This window comes from Oncorhynchus keta, chromosome 34, assembly GCF_023373465.1.
Source record: "Oncorhynchus keta strain PuntledgeMale-10-30-2019 chromosome 34, Oket_V2, whole genome shotgun sequence".
In the NCBI taxonomy this organism is placed as follows: Eukaryota; Metazoa; Chordata; class Actinopteri; order Salmoniformes; family Salmonidae; genus Oncorhynchus; species Oncorhynchus keta.
This window is the reverse complement of record NC_068454.1, coordinates 4626894-4645460: the sequence shown is the minus strand read 5'-3', so window position 1 is coordinate 4645460 and position 18567 is coordinate 4626894. Positions and strand designations below refer to the sequence as shown.

Genomic DNA, 18567 nt, shown 5'->3' with positions numbered 1-18567 from the left:
TACGACACAGTAAAGATTTATCTTTGGAAAAAGTTTGATTTAATAATTAACGTTCTAGCTACAGTGAAAAGCAGTGATTTGGGGGCAGCACTGGATAGCTGTGCCGATCTGAATAATACAGTTTCAAATGTAAACAAAATAAAAATCTGTTGAGAAATGTATTTCCTGTTTCTTAAGGTATACAGGTGTACAACAGACAAGGTGTACTATGCAGAAATACAGTCATTTGTATTAGAACACAACATGTTAAAATGTATCTATTAATGCATTCTAGAACTGTGTTTTGTGACATTTTGTCAATATCACCTCTTCAAATCCAGGACGAACAAATGATTGTTATTGTTAACACGGGGGGTAATTAGGATCATCACATGTTGTTGAATTAGTAAGAGCCACAATACCCTTCAAAAGCCTGCACTACGACACTGCACGGAGCCTGCACACACACACACACACACACACACACACACACACACACACACACACACACACACACACACACACACACACACACACACACACACACACACACACACACACACACACACACACACACACACACACACCCTCTCTGTCTGTCTCTTTCTCTCTGTCTCTCTTTCTCTCTCTAACAACTATGAACGGGTGAAGGTTTAGCTTTATCAGAAACTTGTCCCCTATCCAGGGCACGATGAGAAGTGTATTTATGCAGGAATAGATACCATTATGTCAGTACACTATAATCAATGTCCTTCCTAGGAATAGATACCATTATGTCAGTACACTATAATCAATGTCCTTCCTAGGAATAGATACCATTATGTTAGTACACTATAATCAATGTCCTTCCTAGGAATAGATACCATTATGTTAGTACACTATAACCATTATGTCAGTACACTATAATCAATGTCCTTCCTAGGAATAGATACCATTATGTTAGTACACTATAACCATTATGTTAGTACACTAGCATCAATGTCCTTCCTAGGAATAGATACCATTATGTTAGTACACTATAACCATTATGTCAGTACACTATCATCAATGTCCTTCCTAGGAATAGATACCATTATGTTAGTACACTATAACCATTATGTCAGTACACTAGCATCAATGTCCTTCCTAGGAATAGATACCATTATGTTAGTACACTAGCATCAATGTCCTTCCTAGGAATAGATACCATTATGTTAGTACACTAGCATCAATGTCCTTCCTAGGAATAGATACCATTATGTTAGTACACTAGCATCAATGTCCTTCCTAGGAATAGATACCATTATGTTAGTACACTAGCATCAATGTCCTTCCTAGGAATAGATACCATTATGTTAGTACACTAGCATCAATGTCCTTCCTAGGAATAGATACCATTATGTTAGTACACTAGCATCAATGTCCTTCCTAGGAATAGATACCATTATGTTAGTACACTATAACCATTATGTTAGTACACTAGCATCAATGTCCTTCCTAGGAATAGATACCATTATGTTAGTACACTATAACCATTATGTTAGTACACTAGCATCAATGTCCTTCCTAGGAATAGATACCATTATGTTAGTACACTAGCATCAATGTCCTTCCTAGGAATAGATACCATTATGTTAGTACACTAGCATCAATGTCCTTCCTAGGAATAGATACCATTATGTTAGTACACTAGCATCAATGTCCTTCCTAGGAATAGATACCATTATGTCAGTACACTAGCATCAATGTCCTTCCTAGGAATAGATACCATTATGTTAGTACACTAGCATCAATGTCCTTCCTAGGAATAGATACCATTATGTTAGTACACTAGCATCAATGTCCTTCCTAGTCCTTTATTCCTGCATGTTGGCAACATATCCATGCAACACCTCTTTAATCCAGGGCAGAAAGAAAGGGATTTTCATGAACACATGAGGATATCGGGAATCATCACATCTCTCAGGATAATTAAAAGCAACGATACCCTGTGCCTTGTTGTTACAAATAAGAGGTCCCCCTGAATCTCCCTGGAACACAGGACAACAGGAATTAGAGAAGAGACATACAGAAGTGACATTGTGAAAGGAGAATAAGTGAACACTTCAAAGGCTGTTTTAGTGTTTCAGTGCAGTAATGTTACAGATAAATAAACACTGCTTATCTGATGAACTAAAACCTGTACTGGTTGTCCTCTGTTTCTACTATAATCATTTGATCCAAATTTAATTTAGTTACCTGACAAACTCCTTTCCCTCCGGTAGTACGAGTGCACGTCATTTGTTTTTTGTCAAAGTATTTCTGCCACACCTTCTTGCATTCAGAGTCATCCTCCAACGTCACCGCCACTTCCATCAAAACGCCAGAACCCTGGTTGTTGTTCGAGTTAGTCTTGCCCCAACCAGCTACGGAGCATTTGGGGGATGCTGGGAGATGTTCATCCTCCTTTGGGAGTCCAATGACCTTCACATACTCGGTTAGACGAGCTGTGGTCCTTAACTATAAGAGGAAATAAAAATAAAATAAAATGAGATTATAAATATATAAATATAAATAGTCATGTCAGTGAAGATAATCAGTATCAATAATCAGTATCAATAATCAGTATCAATAATCAGTATCAATAATCAGTATCAATAATCAGTATCAATTGAATGCATTTCTTATAAGGCCCTGCATTCAATTAAAGTTCATACGAAATAAGTACTATATACTGTAGAAAAGAGACATTAGAGGTGTCTTGAAGATTACCTTCAGTAGCATGACGTCATAACTGATCTGCGTTGCATTCTCATGTAATGGATGCCGATGGTAATGGGACACCTGAATCTTCTGACAACTCTTCTTCCACTTCTTTAAGTCGTCGGCTCCAAGCACCACCGTTAAAGGATAAGCACTAACAGATCATCAAAACGGGTCGCAAGACATAGAATGAAATAGAAGAATTCCTCAAGAGGCCTAACAAGATGCAACAAAACAAACTGCATCTGGATTCATTTGTTGTCTACGACAAAGAAAAACTCACTTCCTTAAGCAGTGTGCTGAAGTCAGGACAAAGTCCTCCCGGATGAGCATTCCTCCACAAACATGGTGTCCTCTGTGTTGCAGAGAGACCATATAGGGCCTTGAGTGGGGCTTAGCTATCTTACCACCCACAATACCACTCTCAGAGGCTCCTTGGAAGGAGGAGGAAAGAGGATACCATGTTAACTATGGCTTCTGGGACACACAAGGAGCAAAAAAACATCAACATCATTTGTGTTCAATTTGGTTAACAATTAGCTACCTCCTTTACTGTCTGCTACCAAGTGAATATTTTTAGTGAATAATCAGTTGTACCTTCTTTACTAGCTGGTTCTTATATAGAGAATAATCAGCTATACCTTCTTTACTAGCTGGTTCTTATATAGAGATTAATCAGCTATACCTTCTTTACTAGCTGGTTCTTATATAGTGAATAATCAGCTATACCTTCTTTACTAGCTGGTTCTTATATAGAGAATAATCAGCTATACCTTCTTTACTAGCTGGTTCTTATATAGAGAATAATCAGCTATACCTTCTTTACTAGCTGGTTCTTATATAGAGAATAATCAGCTATACCTTCTTTACTAGCTGGTTCTTATATAGAGAATAATCAGCTATACCTTCTTTACTAGCTTGTTCTTCGTAGATATATAATGTATAGAATAGATCAACTCACCAGCAGAGGAAAGGAGTTGGAGGAGGATGAGGAGGTTCAGGTACATGGTGGTGGACTGGCAGAGATCTAGATGATTAGAGAGACTGCAGGTTTCTCCTCTCTATATAAACCACATTTTAAAACCTCCCCTTCCCCCCTTCCCCTCTCCATACCCCCCACATACACTTATTCATACTGAAAGTGAAAGCTGAGGTAAGGTGAGATGGAGTGGAAATATCACACATTTTTAAGTTGGTTGCCTCTGATGATCAATACAAAAAAAGCATCATTTTAAAAGAAAGTATATCATTCGAATGCCTCTTTAGATTGTCATTCATGTCCCTTACCTGTCAGGACCTCAACAGGAACAAGAACATTAGAAATGCTTCTCTTACTATACAATTCAACCAATAATTACCTTGCTTACTACCTCACTGAGCACTTTGTTATGAAGAAAATACATTTTGACACAAATGTAACGTCTAACTTGCGCCAAAATGGTTTGTAGTTGTAAATCCTAGGTTACACAGCTGTAACACACGATTGGGTATGGTGTGGGCAGGGATTTTTCCTACAACCAATCATGTGAGTCAATTTTTCTTTCGAACCAATCAGGTGAGGTGTTGTCTCTCTATATATAGGCCTACCTCCTTTCCAACCCCCACCTTCCTCCTTCCACACCCCTCCCTCCCTCCCTCCCTCCCTCCCTCCACACACACACACACACACACACACACACAGTGAAAGGGGTCTGGTGGTCTAGCAGATTATTCATACTGAAAGTGAGGTAAAGGTAGATGGAGTGGAAATATCACACATTTTAAGTTGATTGCCAGTGGTGAGTGGTCTCAGATGAAGAAAAAATAACCTTTTTAAATAAAGTAAAAAAACATCTGAATGTCTGCTCAGATATCCTCCTTTTCTTTCCATTCATGTCCCTAACTAGCCTGTCAGGACCTAAACCGAAACAAGACTAGGATGTTTTAAAATCCTCCACTTTTTATCAAATTGAACCAATAACCTCACTACTTTCTTAGTCAATGAGCGTGGAAAGCATATGTATACAAAAATGATTACATGATTACATGATTACATGATTACAAACACAGATTTTGGCTTTTAGCCACACAAGTTTAAACTCCAGCCCCCCTGCCGCCCAACACCCCCATAATACCCCAGTACAATACATTCATAACCCAGTATAGTACAGTAGGTCAACAGTACAGTAGGTCAACAGTACAGTAGGTCAACAGTACATTAGGTCAACAGTACAGTAGGTCAACAGTACAGTAGGTCAACAGTACAGTAGGTCAACAGTACAGTATATTACAGTATAGTAGGTCAACAGTACAGTAGGTCAACAGTACAGTAGGTCAACAGTACAGTATATTACAGTATAGTAGGTCAACAGTACAGTAGGTCAACAGTACAGTAGGTCAACAGTATAGTAGGTCAACAGTACAGTAGGTCAACAGTATAGTAGGTCAACAGTACAGTAGGTCAACAGTACAGTAGGTCAACAGTATAGTAGGTCAACAGTACAGTAGGTCAACAGTATAGTAGGTCAACAGTACAGTAGGTCAACAGTACAGTAGGTCAACAGTATAGTAGGTCAACAGTACAGTATATTACAGTATAGTAGGTCAACAGTACAGTAGGTCAACAGTACAGTAGGTCAACAGTACAGTAGGTCAACAGTACAGTATATTACAGTATAGTAGGTCAACAGTATAGTAGGTCAACAGTACAGTAGGTCAACAGTACAGTAGGTCAACAGTACAGTGGGTCAACAGTATAGTATATTACAGTATAGTAGGTCAACAGTACAGTAGGTCAACAGTACAGTAGGTCAACAGTACAGTATATTACAGTATAGTAGGTCAACAGTACAGTAGGTCAACAGTACAGTAGGTCAACAGTACAGTAGGTCAACAGTACAATACATTCATAACCCAGTATAGTACAGTAGGTCAACAGTACAGTAGGTCAACAGTATAGTAGGTCAACAGTACAGTATATTACAGTATAGTAGGTCAACAGTACAGTATATTACAGTATAGTAGGTCAACAGTATAGTAGGTCAACAGTACAGTGGGTCAACAGTACAGTAGGTCAACAGTACAGTAGGTCAACAGTACAGTATAGTACAGTACAGTAGGTCAACAGTACAGTAGGTCAACAGTACAGTGGGTCAACAGTACAGTATAGTACAGTACAGTAGGTCAACAGTACAATACAATGGGTCAACAATACAGTATATTACAGTGGGTCAACAGTACAGTACAGGATGGTAGGTCAACAGTATATTACAGTGGGTCAACAGTACAGTACAGGATGGTAGGTCAACAGTGGACCGAGTTGCACAGCGTTCTACATCTGCAGCGCTCGTGGCATTACTACAGACCCGGGTTCGATCCCAGGCTCCCAATCACTAATTAACCCAATCAATAATTGGCATCACGAGGTTAGGGGGCACAATTTTCACCTATGGATGAAAAGCGTGCCCAAAGTTAACTGCCTGCTACTCAGGCCCAGAAGCTAGGATATGCATATGATTAGTAGATATGGATAGAAAACATTCCAAAGTTTCTACAACTATTACAATAATGTATGTGAGTATAACGGAACTGAAATGGCAGGCGAAAGCCTGAGAAAAAAATCCATCCAGGAAGTGTGATTTTGTTATGTCTGTAGTTTTCCATTGACTGCCTATACAGATTCCATTAACTTAGGATTTCCTATGGGTTCCACTAGATGTCAACAGTCTTTAGAAATTGTTTCAGGGTTGTGTTCTGAAAAATGAGGGAGTAAGACCACTCTGAATGAGTCAACACTACAGTGTCCCAGAGATTTTTCATGCGCGCGACCGAGAGTGCACCTTTCTTGTTTACCTTTTATATTGACAAAGCTTTTGTCCGGTTGAAAATGTATTGATTAGTATGACTAAAAACAACCTGAGGATTGATTATAAATGTCACGTTCTGTCCATCGATCGTATGTGTTTTCCTTGTTTTAGTGTTGGTCAGGACGTGAGCTGGGTTGGCATTCTATGTTGTGTGTCTGGTTTGTCTATTTCTATGTTTGGCCTGATATGGTTCTCAATCAGAGGCAGGTGTTAGTCATTGTCTCTGATTGGGAACCATATTTAGGTAGCCTGTTTTGTGTTGGGTTTTGTGGGTGATTGTTCCTGTCTCTGTGTTTGCACCAGATAGGACTGTTTAGGTTTTCACTTTTCTTGTTTTGTATAGTCTGTTCATGTATAGTCGTCTTTATTAAAAACATGAATAACCACCACGCTGCATTTTGGTCCGCCTCTCTTTCACCAGAAGAAAACCATTACAATAAACATTGTTTAATTAACATGTTTCTACAAACTTTCGATTTTTCGTCTGCCTGTTGTGACTGCCTTTGAGCCTGTGGATAACTCAAGAAATCACGTGAGCAAAAGTAAGGTTTTTGAATATAAAGAGGGACGTTATCGAACAAAATATACATTTATTGAGTAAATGGGAGTCTTGTGAGAGCAAACATATGAAGATCATCAAAGGTAAATGATTAATTTTATCGTTATTTCTGACTTGTGTAACTCCTCTAACTTGGCTGGTTACTGTTTGTAATGATTTGTCTGCTGGGCGCTGTTCTCAGATAATCGCATGGTATGCTTTCACCGTAAAGCTTTTTGAAATCTGAAAACGTGGTTGGATTAAAAAGAAGTTAATCTTTAAACCGATGAACAACACTTGTATGTTTTATGAATTTTTATAATGATTATTTTTTGAATATGGTGCTCTGCAATTTCACTGGATGTTGGCCAGGTGGGACGCTCCCGTCCCACACCCCCTAGAGAGGTTAACAGACCTTTTTCCAGCCAAAACTCTAACACGTTTGAAAAAGTGAATACTGGAACAATATTTCTAACATAAGAATGCGGATAATGGTCAGTGGGGAGCTGTAGAAAACTAATGTCGGTTTTCATTTTGTGATGTCATAAAAAAGTGTAAGGACGAAATACTGTCACTTGGAAAGTATATCCCATTAATCTGTCAAGTTTCCATCCAAAATGTTACGCATAAAATTTGAACATATTTTTGTTAAGATAGGCATGTGATTTTAGGAGTCATAAGAGATAACTTGCAATCATATCCTTTGCACAGTAAGTAGCCACACCCAGAGTGAGGTCAGAAGAGCATGTCAGCCTGATGGAACCGTCCTTTTCCACCAGAGTGCTTAAAAGAACTGGACAAGAATGAACATTTCAGACAAGAACATTGGCAGGTTGCAGCTGTTTGTGTCATGTTGTCTGAATCCTGAATAATCAACACGAGGTGTAGGCGAGAAGTTCAACTCGCAGAGAATCACTGGTACGGCTGATTAGCTGTCCTAAGTCAAATATTGAGAAAAGCAAATCTTAGAGGGACCACCATTCTACTCTTCAAACCATCCCATCTTACTACGAGTCTCAAATCACCGGATTCTCCTTGCCATCAACACCAATGGGAACCGTCAACACAACTGTCTATCTTCCAGAGTGAACAACAGTAGAAGAGATGTTCCCGGACGCTTTCGGACAATCAGAGCCTTACAAGTGTGCCGCTGAAAGGCCAACCCACATCCTTTCTAAGGAGGGCTGGTTCTGACAGAGATAAACGATAAACAAAGGCACTCACATGTAAATACATTCATGATTTCTTATTCCCGGACGGGCGGCTGTTCGTGTGCAAAATATATGATTCACGTGAGAATAGTTCTAAAATGTATCCATGATAAGTGGTGTCCCTTTTCACGTGGCTGAGGGTGCGCAGCTCGTTAGTTATCTCCGGTAATGAACATACTACATTCCGTCTTAAATTGTATTGTTTATTTGCATATTAGGGTACCTGAGGATTTACTAGAAACGGTGTTTGACTTGTTTGGATGAAGTTTATTGGTAACTTTTGGGATTCCTTTGTCTGCATTTTGAACGAGGGAAACCAGTGGATCAAGCACGCCAACTAACTTCTAACTTATATAACTTTTTTTGTGATATGAAAATGGACTTTATCGAACAAAACAACCATTTGTTATGTAGCTGGGGACCCTTGGGATTGCATACAGAGGAAGATCATCAAAGGTAAGTGATTTATTTTATCGCTATTTCTGACATTTGTGGTTGCCTTTGTTTGTTTGGAAAATGTTTGTAATGCTTTTGTATGCGGGGCGCTCTCCTCAGGTAATCGCACGGTAGGTTTTCACCATAAAGCTTTTCTGAAATCTGACAGGCTGGCTGGATTAACAAGAAGTTACGCTTTTAAATGATGTAAGACAATTATATTTTCATGAATGCTTAATATTACGAATTTTGTATTTTGAATTTCGCTTTATGCAATTTCACCGGATGTTGTCGAAGGTGGGGCGCGAGCGGCACACCTAGACCTATGAGTAATAAATGGCCATGTGCTCTTATAATCTCCACCCAGCACAGTCAGAAGAGACTGGCCATGCCTCAGAGTCTGGTTCCTCTCTAGGTTTCTTCCCAGGTTCCTGCCTGTCTGGGGAGTTCAAACCCCCTCACAGCCTGGTTCCTCTCTAGGTTTCTTCCTTGGTTCCTGCCTTTCTAGGGAGTTCAAATCCCCTCAGAGCCTGGTTCCTCTCTAGGTTTCTTCCTTGGTTCCTGCCTTTCTAGGGAGTTCAAATCCCCTCAGAGCCTGGTTCCTCTCTAGGTTTCTTCCTTGGTTCCTGCCTTTCTAGGGAGTTCAAATCCCCTCAGAGCCTGGTTCCTCTCTAGGTTTCTTCCTTGGTTCCTGCCTTTCTAGGGAGTTCAAATCCCCTCAGAGCCTGGTTCCTCTCTAGGTTTCTTCCTTGGTTCCTGCCTTTCTAGGGAGTTCAAATCCCCTCAGAGCCTGGTTCCTCTCTAGGTTTCTTCCTTGGTTCCTGCCTTTCTAGGGAGTTCAAATCCCCTCAGAGCACAGTTGGTCAACAGTACAGTACATACAAGTCGCTCAACATTACAGTACAGGACAGGATAGTAAGTCAACTGGACAGTAGATCAACAGTACAGTACAGAACATCAGGTCAAAAGTACACAGTGCTTAATTTGACCTGGATCCGGCAGGAAACAGGATCCGACACCTCTCTGTCTCGTTCCGGGAACCGATTTGGCTGGATTCAGCATCTCTTGTGGCATGAAAAGTAAAAGTCACTTTCTACAATGTAAAAAATGTGAATAAAGGCGATCAAAGCTAATTTAGTTATTTAGATTTACTGCCTGGGCCTGATATTTTAAGAGTTGATTTGGGTTGGCCCGGGCTTACGGTTTGCGTAACATTGTAAGCTATATTTGAGACCAACGTGTTGCCATGGCTACGTGAGAAGCTCACCTGGATCTCTCGCAGATCAACTCTCATCTCTCCAGCGTTGCATTGAATCATTTTTTCCTTCCTGGAATCATAGCCGAGCGGCTCGGTGAACGTGAGAGGATGTACTTTTCTCAGCTACTCGCCAGAGCGTTGAAACATTTAATTTGTTTGTTCCAAAACAAACAGATCAAAATACCACTCTATAACCTGAGACTCCAGACTCTGTCACTCACAGAGGAGAGGTGAAAGAAGGTGAGAGAAGGTGTGAAAGACCTGCAAATGTCACCCTATACTTGTTTCCTGAAAACGCATTGCCTAGCAACAGAGACCACATTGAGGTGTGTGGGCTTTAGGGTCCTGTCTATTTCTGAGACGGTGTTGGTTCACAGAACAACAACAGGAAAAGCACAGAGGTGGATGGTGGTTTCTCAATAACTAGGTGACAGGTTTCAGTGGAACAGAAGAGGACACGACACACACACACACACACACACACACACACACACACACACACACACACACACAGGGTCAAAAGTCTATACAGTCATCCATGGTCATGTTGCTGTATTTCAGCCTCCATTTTAAATACAGTAGATTGCATGTCACTGGCCTACACACAATACCCCACGACGTCAAAGGGGAATTTAGTTTGTTGAACATTTTAGAAATTAATTAAATTGTGAAGCTGATATGTCTTGAATCAACGAGTATTCAACCCCTTTGTTATGGCACAAGCCTAAATAAGTTCAGCACACGCAAAATCCTAGAGGAAAACCTGGTTCAGTCTGCTTTCCACCAGACACTGGGAGACGAATTCACCTTTCACCTGGACAATAACCTAAAACACAATTCCAAATCTACACGGGAGTTGCATACCAAACAAGACTTTGAATGTTCCTGAGTGACAGAGTTAAAGTTGTCTGAAATCAGCTTGAACATCTATTGCAAGACTTGCAAATGGCTGTCTTTCAATGACCAACAATCAACTTGACAGAGCTTGCAGACTTTTTTAAAGAATAATGGGCAAATATTGTAACAGTCTAATGAAGTATACCCCTGGATTTACAGTCTAATGAAGTATACTACTGGATTTACAGTCTAATGAAGTATACCCCTGGATTTACAGTCTAATGAAGTATACCCCTGGATTTACAGTCTAATGAAGTATACCCCTGGATTTACAGTCTAATGAAGTATACCTCTGGATTTACAGTCTAATGAAGTATACCCCTGGATTTACAGTCTAATGAAGTATACCTCTGGATTTACAGTCTAATGAAGTATACCCCTGGATTTACAGTCTAATGAAGTATACCCCTGGATTTACAGTCTAATGAAGTATACCTCTGGATTTACAGTCTAATGAAGTATACTACTGGATTTACAGTCTAATGAAGTATACTACTGGATTTACAGTCTAATGAAGTATACCCCTGAATTTACAGTCTAATGAAGTATAACCCTGGATTTACAGTCTAATGAAATATACCTCTGAATTTACAGTCTAATGAAGTATACCCCTGGATTTACAGTCTAATGAAATATACCTCTGGATTTACAGTCTAATGAAGTATACCCCTATATTTACAGTCTAATGAAGTATACCCCTGGATTTACAGTCTAATGAAGTATACCCCTGGATTTACAGTCTAATGAAGTATACCCCTGGATTTACAGTCTAATGAAGTATACCCCCGGATTTACAGTCTAATGAAATATACCCCTGGATTTACAGTCTAATGAAGTATACTACTGGATTTACAGTCTAATGAAATATACCTCTGGATTTACAGTCTAATGAAGTATACTACTGGATTTACAGTCTAATGAAATATACCTCTGGATTTACAGTCTAATGAAGTATACTACTGGATTTACAGTCTAATGAAGTATACCTCTGGATTTACAGTCTAATGAAGTATACTACTGGATTTTGTCAGCTCGGGTGTTTGAACTTGTATCCTTCCGGTTACTAGTCCAAGGCTCTAACCACGAGGCTACCCTGCCGCCTCTACACTCTAACCACGAGGCTACCCTGCCGCCTCTACACTCTAACCACGAGGCTACCCTGCCGCCTCTACACTCTAACCACGAGGCTAGCCTGCCGCCTCTACACTCTAACCACGAGGCTACCCTGCCGCCTCTACACTCTAACCACGAGGCTACCCTGCCGCCTCTACACTCTAACCACGAGGCTACCCTGCCGCCTCTACACTCTAACCACGAGGCTACCCTGCCGCCTCTACACTCTAACCACGAGGCTACCCTGCCGCCTCTACACTCTAACCACGAGGCTACCCTGCCGCCTCTACACTCTAACCACGAGGCTACCCTGCCGCCTCTACACTCTAACCACGAGGCTACCCTGCCGCCTCTACACTCTAACCACGAGGCTACCCTGCCGCCTCTACACTAACCACGAGGCTACCCTGCCGCCTCTACACTCTAACCACGAGGCTACCCTGCCGCCTCTACACTCTAACCACTAGGCTACCCTGCCGCCCCTACACTCTAACCACTAGGCTACCCTGCCGCCTCTACACTCTAACCACTAGGCTACCCTGCCGCCTCTACACTCTAACCACTAGGCTACCCTGCCGCCTCTACACTCTAACCACTAGGCTACCCTGCCGCCTCTACACTCTAACCACTAGGCTACCCTGCCGCCTCTACACTCTAACCACGAGGCTCCCTGCCGCCCTATGATGTATAACCCTGGATATAAAAAGTATTTATGTACAACTGCCCAACCTTATTGTCAGATCACATTCACTTAACTTCAGAAGATTAATCTTTTCAAGCTTTTCAAGATTAATCTTTTCAAGCATTCTGTTACATCTTCCCAGACTAAATAAGTGGTATGCTTTGGCAAATGATATGGATGTGTGTGGCATTTAATTCATAATTGTATTAAGGGTTAAATGAAAGGATTGATGCACACAATGACTAAGCATTGACAACATTTTAAAATCACTAGTTAATTAACAAATACAAACATTTTAAAATGATATTATCCTAAAGTACAAAAATGTATTTTTTTTTACAAATGCTACATGGCTTCAACATGCAAAATATTAACCACTGTGTCACAAAGATTTGACTTTAGAAAACGTTACATTTCATTGTAGTAAAAGCAGTAATTTTATTTTTTTTAAACCCACAAAAAAACAGAGAATGTGGGACATGCCATTACTGTACAGCTACACCAATCAAAACTGCCATTACTGTACAGCTACACCAATCAAAACTGCCATTACTGTACAGCTACACCAATCAAAACTGCCATTACTGTACAGCTACACCAATCAAAACTGCCATTACTGTACAGCTACACCAATCAAAACTGCCATTACTGTACAGCTACACCAATCAAAACTGCCATTACTGTACAGCTACACCAATCAAAACTGAAAGAAAAAATGCATACAATATGCAATGTGCCTCGTTAAGCAGACCTGTACAGGTAACTGCCAAAGTAAAGGAAACACCAACACAAAGTGTCTTAATAGGGTCGTTGGGCCACCAGAACAACTTCAATCCACCTTGGTATAGTGTCTGGAACTCTATTGGAGGGATGTGACCATCAGTCTTCCCACGAGAAATGCCATCATTTGGTGTTTTGTTGACGGTGGTGGAAAACACTGGTCTCAGGTGTCGCTCCACAGTCTCCCGTAAAAGTGTTCAATTGGGTTGAGATCTGGTGTGTGAGACGGCTGTGACATATGATTTACATAGTTTTTTCATGCTCATCAAATCATTCAGTGACCACTCGTGCCCTGTGGATGGCGGCATTGTCATTCTATGTATTCATTGCCATGGTAGCCAAAATAATGGTCTGCCCAGCATTTTTCTACATGTGACCATAATCATGATGTTAATTGCTTAATCAACTCAAGAACCACACCTTTGTGGAAGTGTATGTTTCAAAATCATTTGTATCCCTAATTTACTCAAGAGTTTCCACTATTTTGGCAGTTACCCGTATATACGTATACAACAAGTTATGCATTTATGATATATCTATTTATGCATGCATTATTTTTACATGTATATATATATATATTTTTTAAAGCTATCCATTAATCACCTCTTCAATCCAGGACTTAAAGAAGGAAATATTTATGTACACACGAGGGAATTTACCATCATCACATTTCAGTGGATTACGAAAAGAAGCAACAATACCCTGTGCCACGTTCTTGTTCTTGCAAATAACAGGTCCACCTGAATCTCCCTGAGAAAACATTAAAACAAACATTTGTAAGTAAGTAGTGTATTGTACATACTGCTGGAACAGAAAAAGGAGAGCTCATCTTTTTTTCCCCACTAACACCTCTTATCATTCCGTGTTGTTTCAAACTGTACTCGTCAAATTTACTTGATTCACAAATGTACTTGATTCAAATATTTACTTGATTCAAATATTTACTTGATTCAAACATTTACTTGAATAAAAAATGTACTTGATTCAAATATTTACTTGATTCAAAAATGTACTTGATTCAAATATTTACTTGATTCAAATATTTACTTGAATCAAACATTTACTTGATTCAAATATTTACTTGATTCAAAAATGTACTTGATTCAAAAATGTACTTGATTCAAATATTTACTTGATTCAAATATGTACTTGATTCAAAAATGTACTTGATTCAAAAATGTACTTGATTCAAAAATGTACTTGATTCAAAAATGTACTTGATTCAAAAATGTACTTGATTCAAATATTTACTTGATTCAAATATTTACTTGATTCAAACATTTACTTGATTCAAACATTTACTTGATTCAAACATTTACTTCATTCAAACATTTACTTGATTCAAATATTTACTTGATTCAAATATTTACTTGATTCAAAAAATGTACTTGATTCAAATATTTACTTGATTCAAATATTTACTTGATTCAAATATTTACTTGATTCAAACATTTACTTGATTCAAACATTTACTTGATTCAAATATTTACTTGATTCAAATATTTACTTGATTCAAATATTTACTTGATTCAAATATTTACTTGATTCAAAAAATGTACTTGATTCAAATATTTACTTGATTCAAATATTTACTTGATTCAAATATTTACTTGATTCAAAAATGTACTTGATTCAAATATTTACTTGATTCAAATATTTACTTGATTCAAAAATGTACTTGATTCAAATATTTACTTGATTCAAACATTTACTTGATTCAAATATTTACTTGATTCAAAAAATGTACTTGATTCAAAAATGTGTAATTTACCTGACAAAAGCCTTTCTGTCCATCATCAGTGCATATCATTTGGCTACTTATAAAGTAATCTTTCCACTTTTTTACGCATTCAAAGTTGAACTGCATTGTGACTTCAACTTCCATCAAAACATCTGCGACACCAGATGTTTTATCCGGTGAAGTCTTGCCCCAGCCAGCGACAGAGCACTTGGTTCTGGCTGGGATACGTTTATCTTTATTGGGTAGTCCAATGACCTTCACATACTCGTTCAGAACGGCGATGGTATGTAACTGTAAAAGATAAACATGATATGAATTAGATTCTAATGAACCACTTAAAAACAGGTAGAAGCTGTGGATGAAATGGGGGGGGGTAAATATAATATCTACAAGTACCACTTGACCAGCTAAGGTGGAACAAAGAGCCTAAAATGGCTCACGAGACAGATATTAATGATGTTGGCGTCTGTAAGCAGGACATTGTGTGTGATAAAGTAATATTAGGGAGTTTTACCGTCCTAACAAAAAAAACGTTAAGAATAGAGAATAGAGAAAGGAAATGTGTCTGAGACATACCTTCAGTAGCATGATGTCGTAACTTAACTGCGTTATATTCTCATGTAAGGGATGCCGATGGTAATGTGACACTTTCCTCTCTTGCCGACTCTTCTTCTCTTCTTTGGTTAGGTTGTGAGCTCCAAGAACCACCGTTAAAGGGTAAGCACTAAAAAACAAATCGAAACGAGTCTCATTAAACAACAAGACAGTCAACATTGAGTTATTACTCATAGATGCCCCGTCAAGAGACATGTAACACGATGCATCTGTATTCGTTGTTGACTCACTCTTTTAAGCAGTGTGCTGAAGTCAGGACAAAGTCCTCCCGGATGAGCATTCCTCCACAAACATGGTGTCCTCTGTGTTGCAGAGAGACCATATAGGGCCTTGAGTGGGGCTTAGCTATCTTACCACCCACAATACCACTCTCAGAGGCTCCTTGGAAGGAGGAGGAAAGAGGATACCATGTTAACTATGGCTTCTGGGACACACAAGGAGCAAAAAAACATCAACATCATTTGTGTTCAATTTGGTTAACAATTAGCTACCTTCTTTACTGTCTGCTACCAAGTGAATATTTTTAGGGAATAATCAGCTGTACCTTCTTTACTAGCTGGTTCTTATATAGAGAATAATCAGCTATACCTTCTTTACTAGCTGGTTCTTATATAGTGAATAATCAGCTGTACCTTATTTACTAGCTGGTTCTTATATAGAGAATAATCAGCTATACCTTCTTTACTAGCTGGTTCTTATATAGAGGATAATCAGCTATACCTTCTTTACTAGCTGGTTCCTCGTAGAGGATAATCAGCTATACCTTCTTTACTAGCTGGTTCTTATATAGAGAATAATCAGCTATACCTTCTTTACTAGCTGGTTCTTATCCTGTTCAGGATACCACGGTTTACTGCCCCTTCTGGAGGATTTGGGTACCCATATAAAACATGATACATTTGTCAAAAGTTGCTAATATATGCAAATAAAAAATATTATCGAATAGAAAACACTCCAAAGCTTTTAAAACCGTTTAAATTATGTCTCTATGTATAGCAGAACTCTCAAAATCTGCATTTTCCCAAAATATCTCTTCTCATCTGAAAAGTTGGGTCACCTTTGACCTCATCGCAAACACCCTTCCCAAACAGTCACAGCACCCGGAACAGTCTCCACGTGTTCAGCGTGATCTCAGCGCGGTAAGCTCTCAGTCACTCAAAAAAACCTGTGTGCAATGGTCAAGTCCTCTCTCTTTTCCAAGATCGATTGAACAGTGCTTGTGTTTCTGTTTGTTCTCAAAATTGCTGTACACCTTTATAACATGTTAAAGCTTGATTATGAAGTTAGTTTGACAAGTTTACTCGACATATTATATATACTTTTGAAGTTTTGGTGCGCAACCACTTCAATTTTGACTACATTTTTACCAAAATCAGGCTATTTTGAGAACCGAAAGACGCAGACTTGAAAACTTAACGCTAATTTGGTGAGTATAATCCCTTACAGGTCGTTTGATGGAAGAATAACAAAGGTAAGGGAATATTTAATGTATTCATTTTGGGTTTCTGTCGACTCCAAGATAGAGGAGTCATTATGCTACTGTGGGAGCGCCGACTCCATATTATAGTCTAGTGAACGCAAAATGTAACGGTAAAATTAAATGTAACAATGCAATTGCATTTAGAAGTGTATCTTGCTATACATATGTAAAACATGCATATTTAGTCAAAGTTTATGATGTGTATTCCTTGTTAGCTGACGTTATCTGCCGGGGCTATCGTCATTTCTCAGGACATTTGGGTAGCATTTTTTGAACGATGCATCATTGTAAACAGAGATTTATGGATATATATAGCATATTATTGAGAAAAAAATGAATGTACTGTGTAACATGTTATATTACTGTCATCTGATGAAGATTTCAAAAGGTTAGTGAAATGATTTTTCTTTTAATCCTGCGTTTGTTGATTGCATATTTTTTCCTACTTGGCTATGCTAATGAGCTATGTCTGCGGTGGTGGTTTGACATAAATATGTGCTATGTTTTCGCCGTAAAACATTTTAGAAATCTGACTTGCTGGCTAGATAAACAACTTGTTTATCTTTCATTTGAGCTATTTTACTTGTTAATGTGTGGAGGTTAAATATTTTTAGGAATATTTTTGTGCATTGTGCGTTATGGTAATGAGCTTGAGCTGTAGTCACGCTACCAGCAGAGGAATAAAACTCCCGAGCTGGTTAAATAGAGAATAATCAGCTATACCTTCTTTACTAGCTGGTTCTTATATAGAGAATAATCAGCTATACCTTCTTTACTAGCTGGTTCTTATATAGAGAATAATCAGCTATACCTTCTTTACTAGCTGGTTCTTATATAGAGAATAATCAGCTGTACCTTCTTTACTCACTGGTTCTTCGTAGATATATAATGTATAGAATAGATCAACTCACCAGCAGAGGAAAGGAGTTGGAGGAGGATGAGGAGGTTCAGGTACATGGTGGTGGACTGGCAGAGATCTAGATGATTAGAGAGACTGCAGGTTTCTCCTCTCTATATATACCACCTTAACATCATCTCCCCCCCCTTCTATACTACCCACACACACAGTGAAAGGGGTCTGGTGGTCTAGCAGATTATTCATACTGAAAGTGAGGTAAAGGTAGATGGAGTGGAAATATCACTCATTTTAAGTTGGTTGTCAGTGGTGAGTGGTCTCAGATGAAGAAAAAATAACCTTTTTAAATAAAGTAAAAAAACATCTGAATGTCTGCTCAGATATCCTCCATTTCTTTCCATTCATGTCCCTAACTA

At 38.9% G+C, this 18567-nt stretch overlaps 1 protein-coding gene and 2 long non-coding RNA genes across 3 annotated transcripts; all 3 read right to left on the bottom strand.

The window, feature by feature from the left end:
- Positions 1-439: 439 nt before the first annotated feature.
- On the bottom strand, positions 440-18339 carry LOC118381327 (cathepsin G-like). Its single transcript, XM_052492749.1, has 10 exons — positions 18207-18339; positions 16046-16196; positions 15777-15924; positions 15231-15491; positions 14161-14209; positions 3662-3727; positions 2984-3134; positions 2710-2854; positions 2197-2457; positions 440-1988 (listed from the first exon to the last, which is right to left on the bottom strand). Exons 1-10 carry the CDS (start codon positions 18250-18252, stop codon positions 1815-1817), a joined length of 1452 nt encoding a protein of 483 aa, XP_052348709.1. The 5' UTR covers positions 18253-18339; the 3' UTR covers positions 440-1814.
- Positions 10497-12659, bottom strand: LOC127914954 (uncharacterized). The gene is made up of 3 exons (XR_008089576.1): positions 11581-12659; positions 11494-11522; positions 10497-11319 (listed from the first exon to the last, which is right to left on the bottom strand). It is a non-coding gene; the product is annotated as an uncharacterized LOC127914954 (long non-coding RNA).
- Positions 16203-16638, bottom strand: LOC127914952 (uncharacterized). Its single transcript, XR_008089573.1, has 3 exons — positions 16579-16638; positions 16492-16535; positions 16203-16359 (listed from the first exon to the last, which is right to left on the bottom strand). It is a non-coding gene; the product is annotated as an uncharacterized LOC127914952 (long non-coding RNA).
- Positions 18340-18567: the final 228 nt, after the last annotated feature.

What these genes read in the sequence shown, in the direction of transcription:
- LOC118381327 (XM_052492749.1), bottom strand. Translation starts at nt 18,252, where the DNA reads ATGTACCTGAACCTCCTCATCCTCCTCCAACTCCTTTCCTCTGCTG. An exon ending in TCAGCACACTGCTTAAGGAA is followed by an intron (nt 2,855 to 2,983) that starts GTGAGTTTTTCT and finishes ATGATCTGTTAG; the next exon opens with TGCTTATCCTTTAACGGTGG. An exon ending in ATGACGTCATGCTACTGAAG is followed by an intron (nt 2,458 to 2,709) that starts GTAATCTTCAAG and finishes TTCCTCTTATAG; the next exon opens with TTAAGGACCACAGCTCGTCT.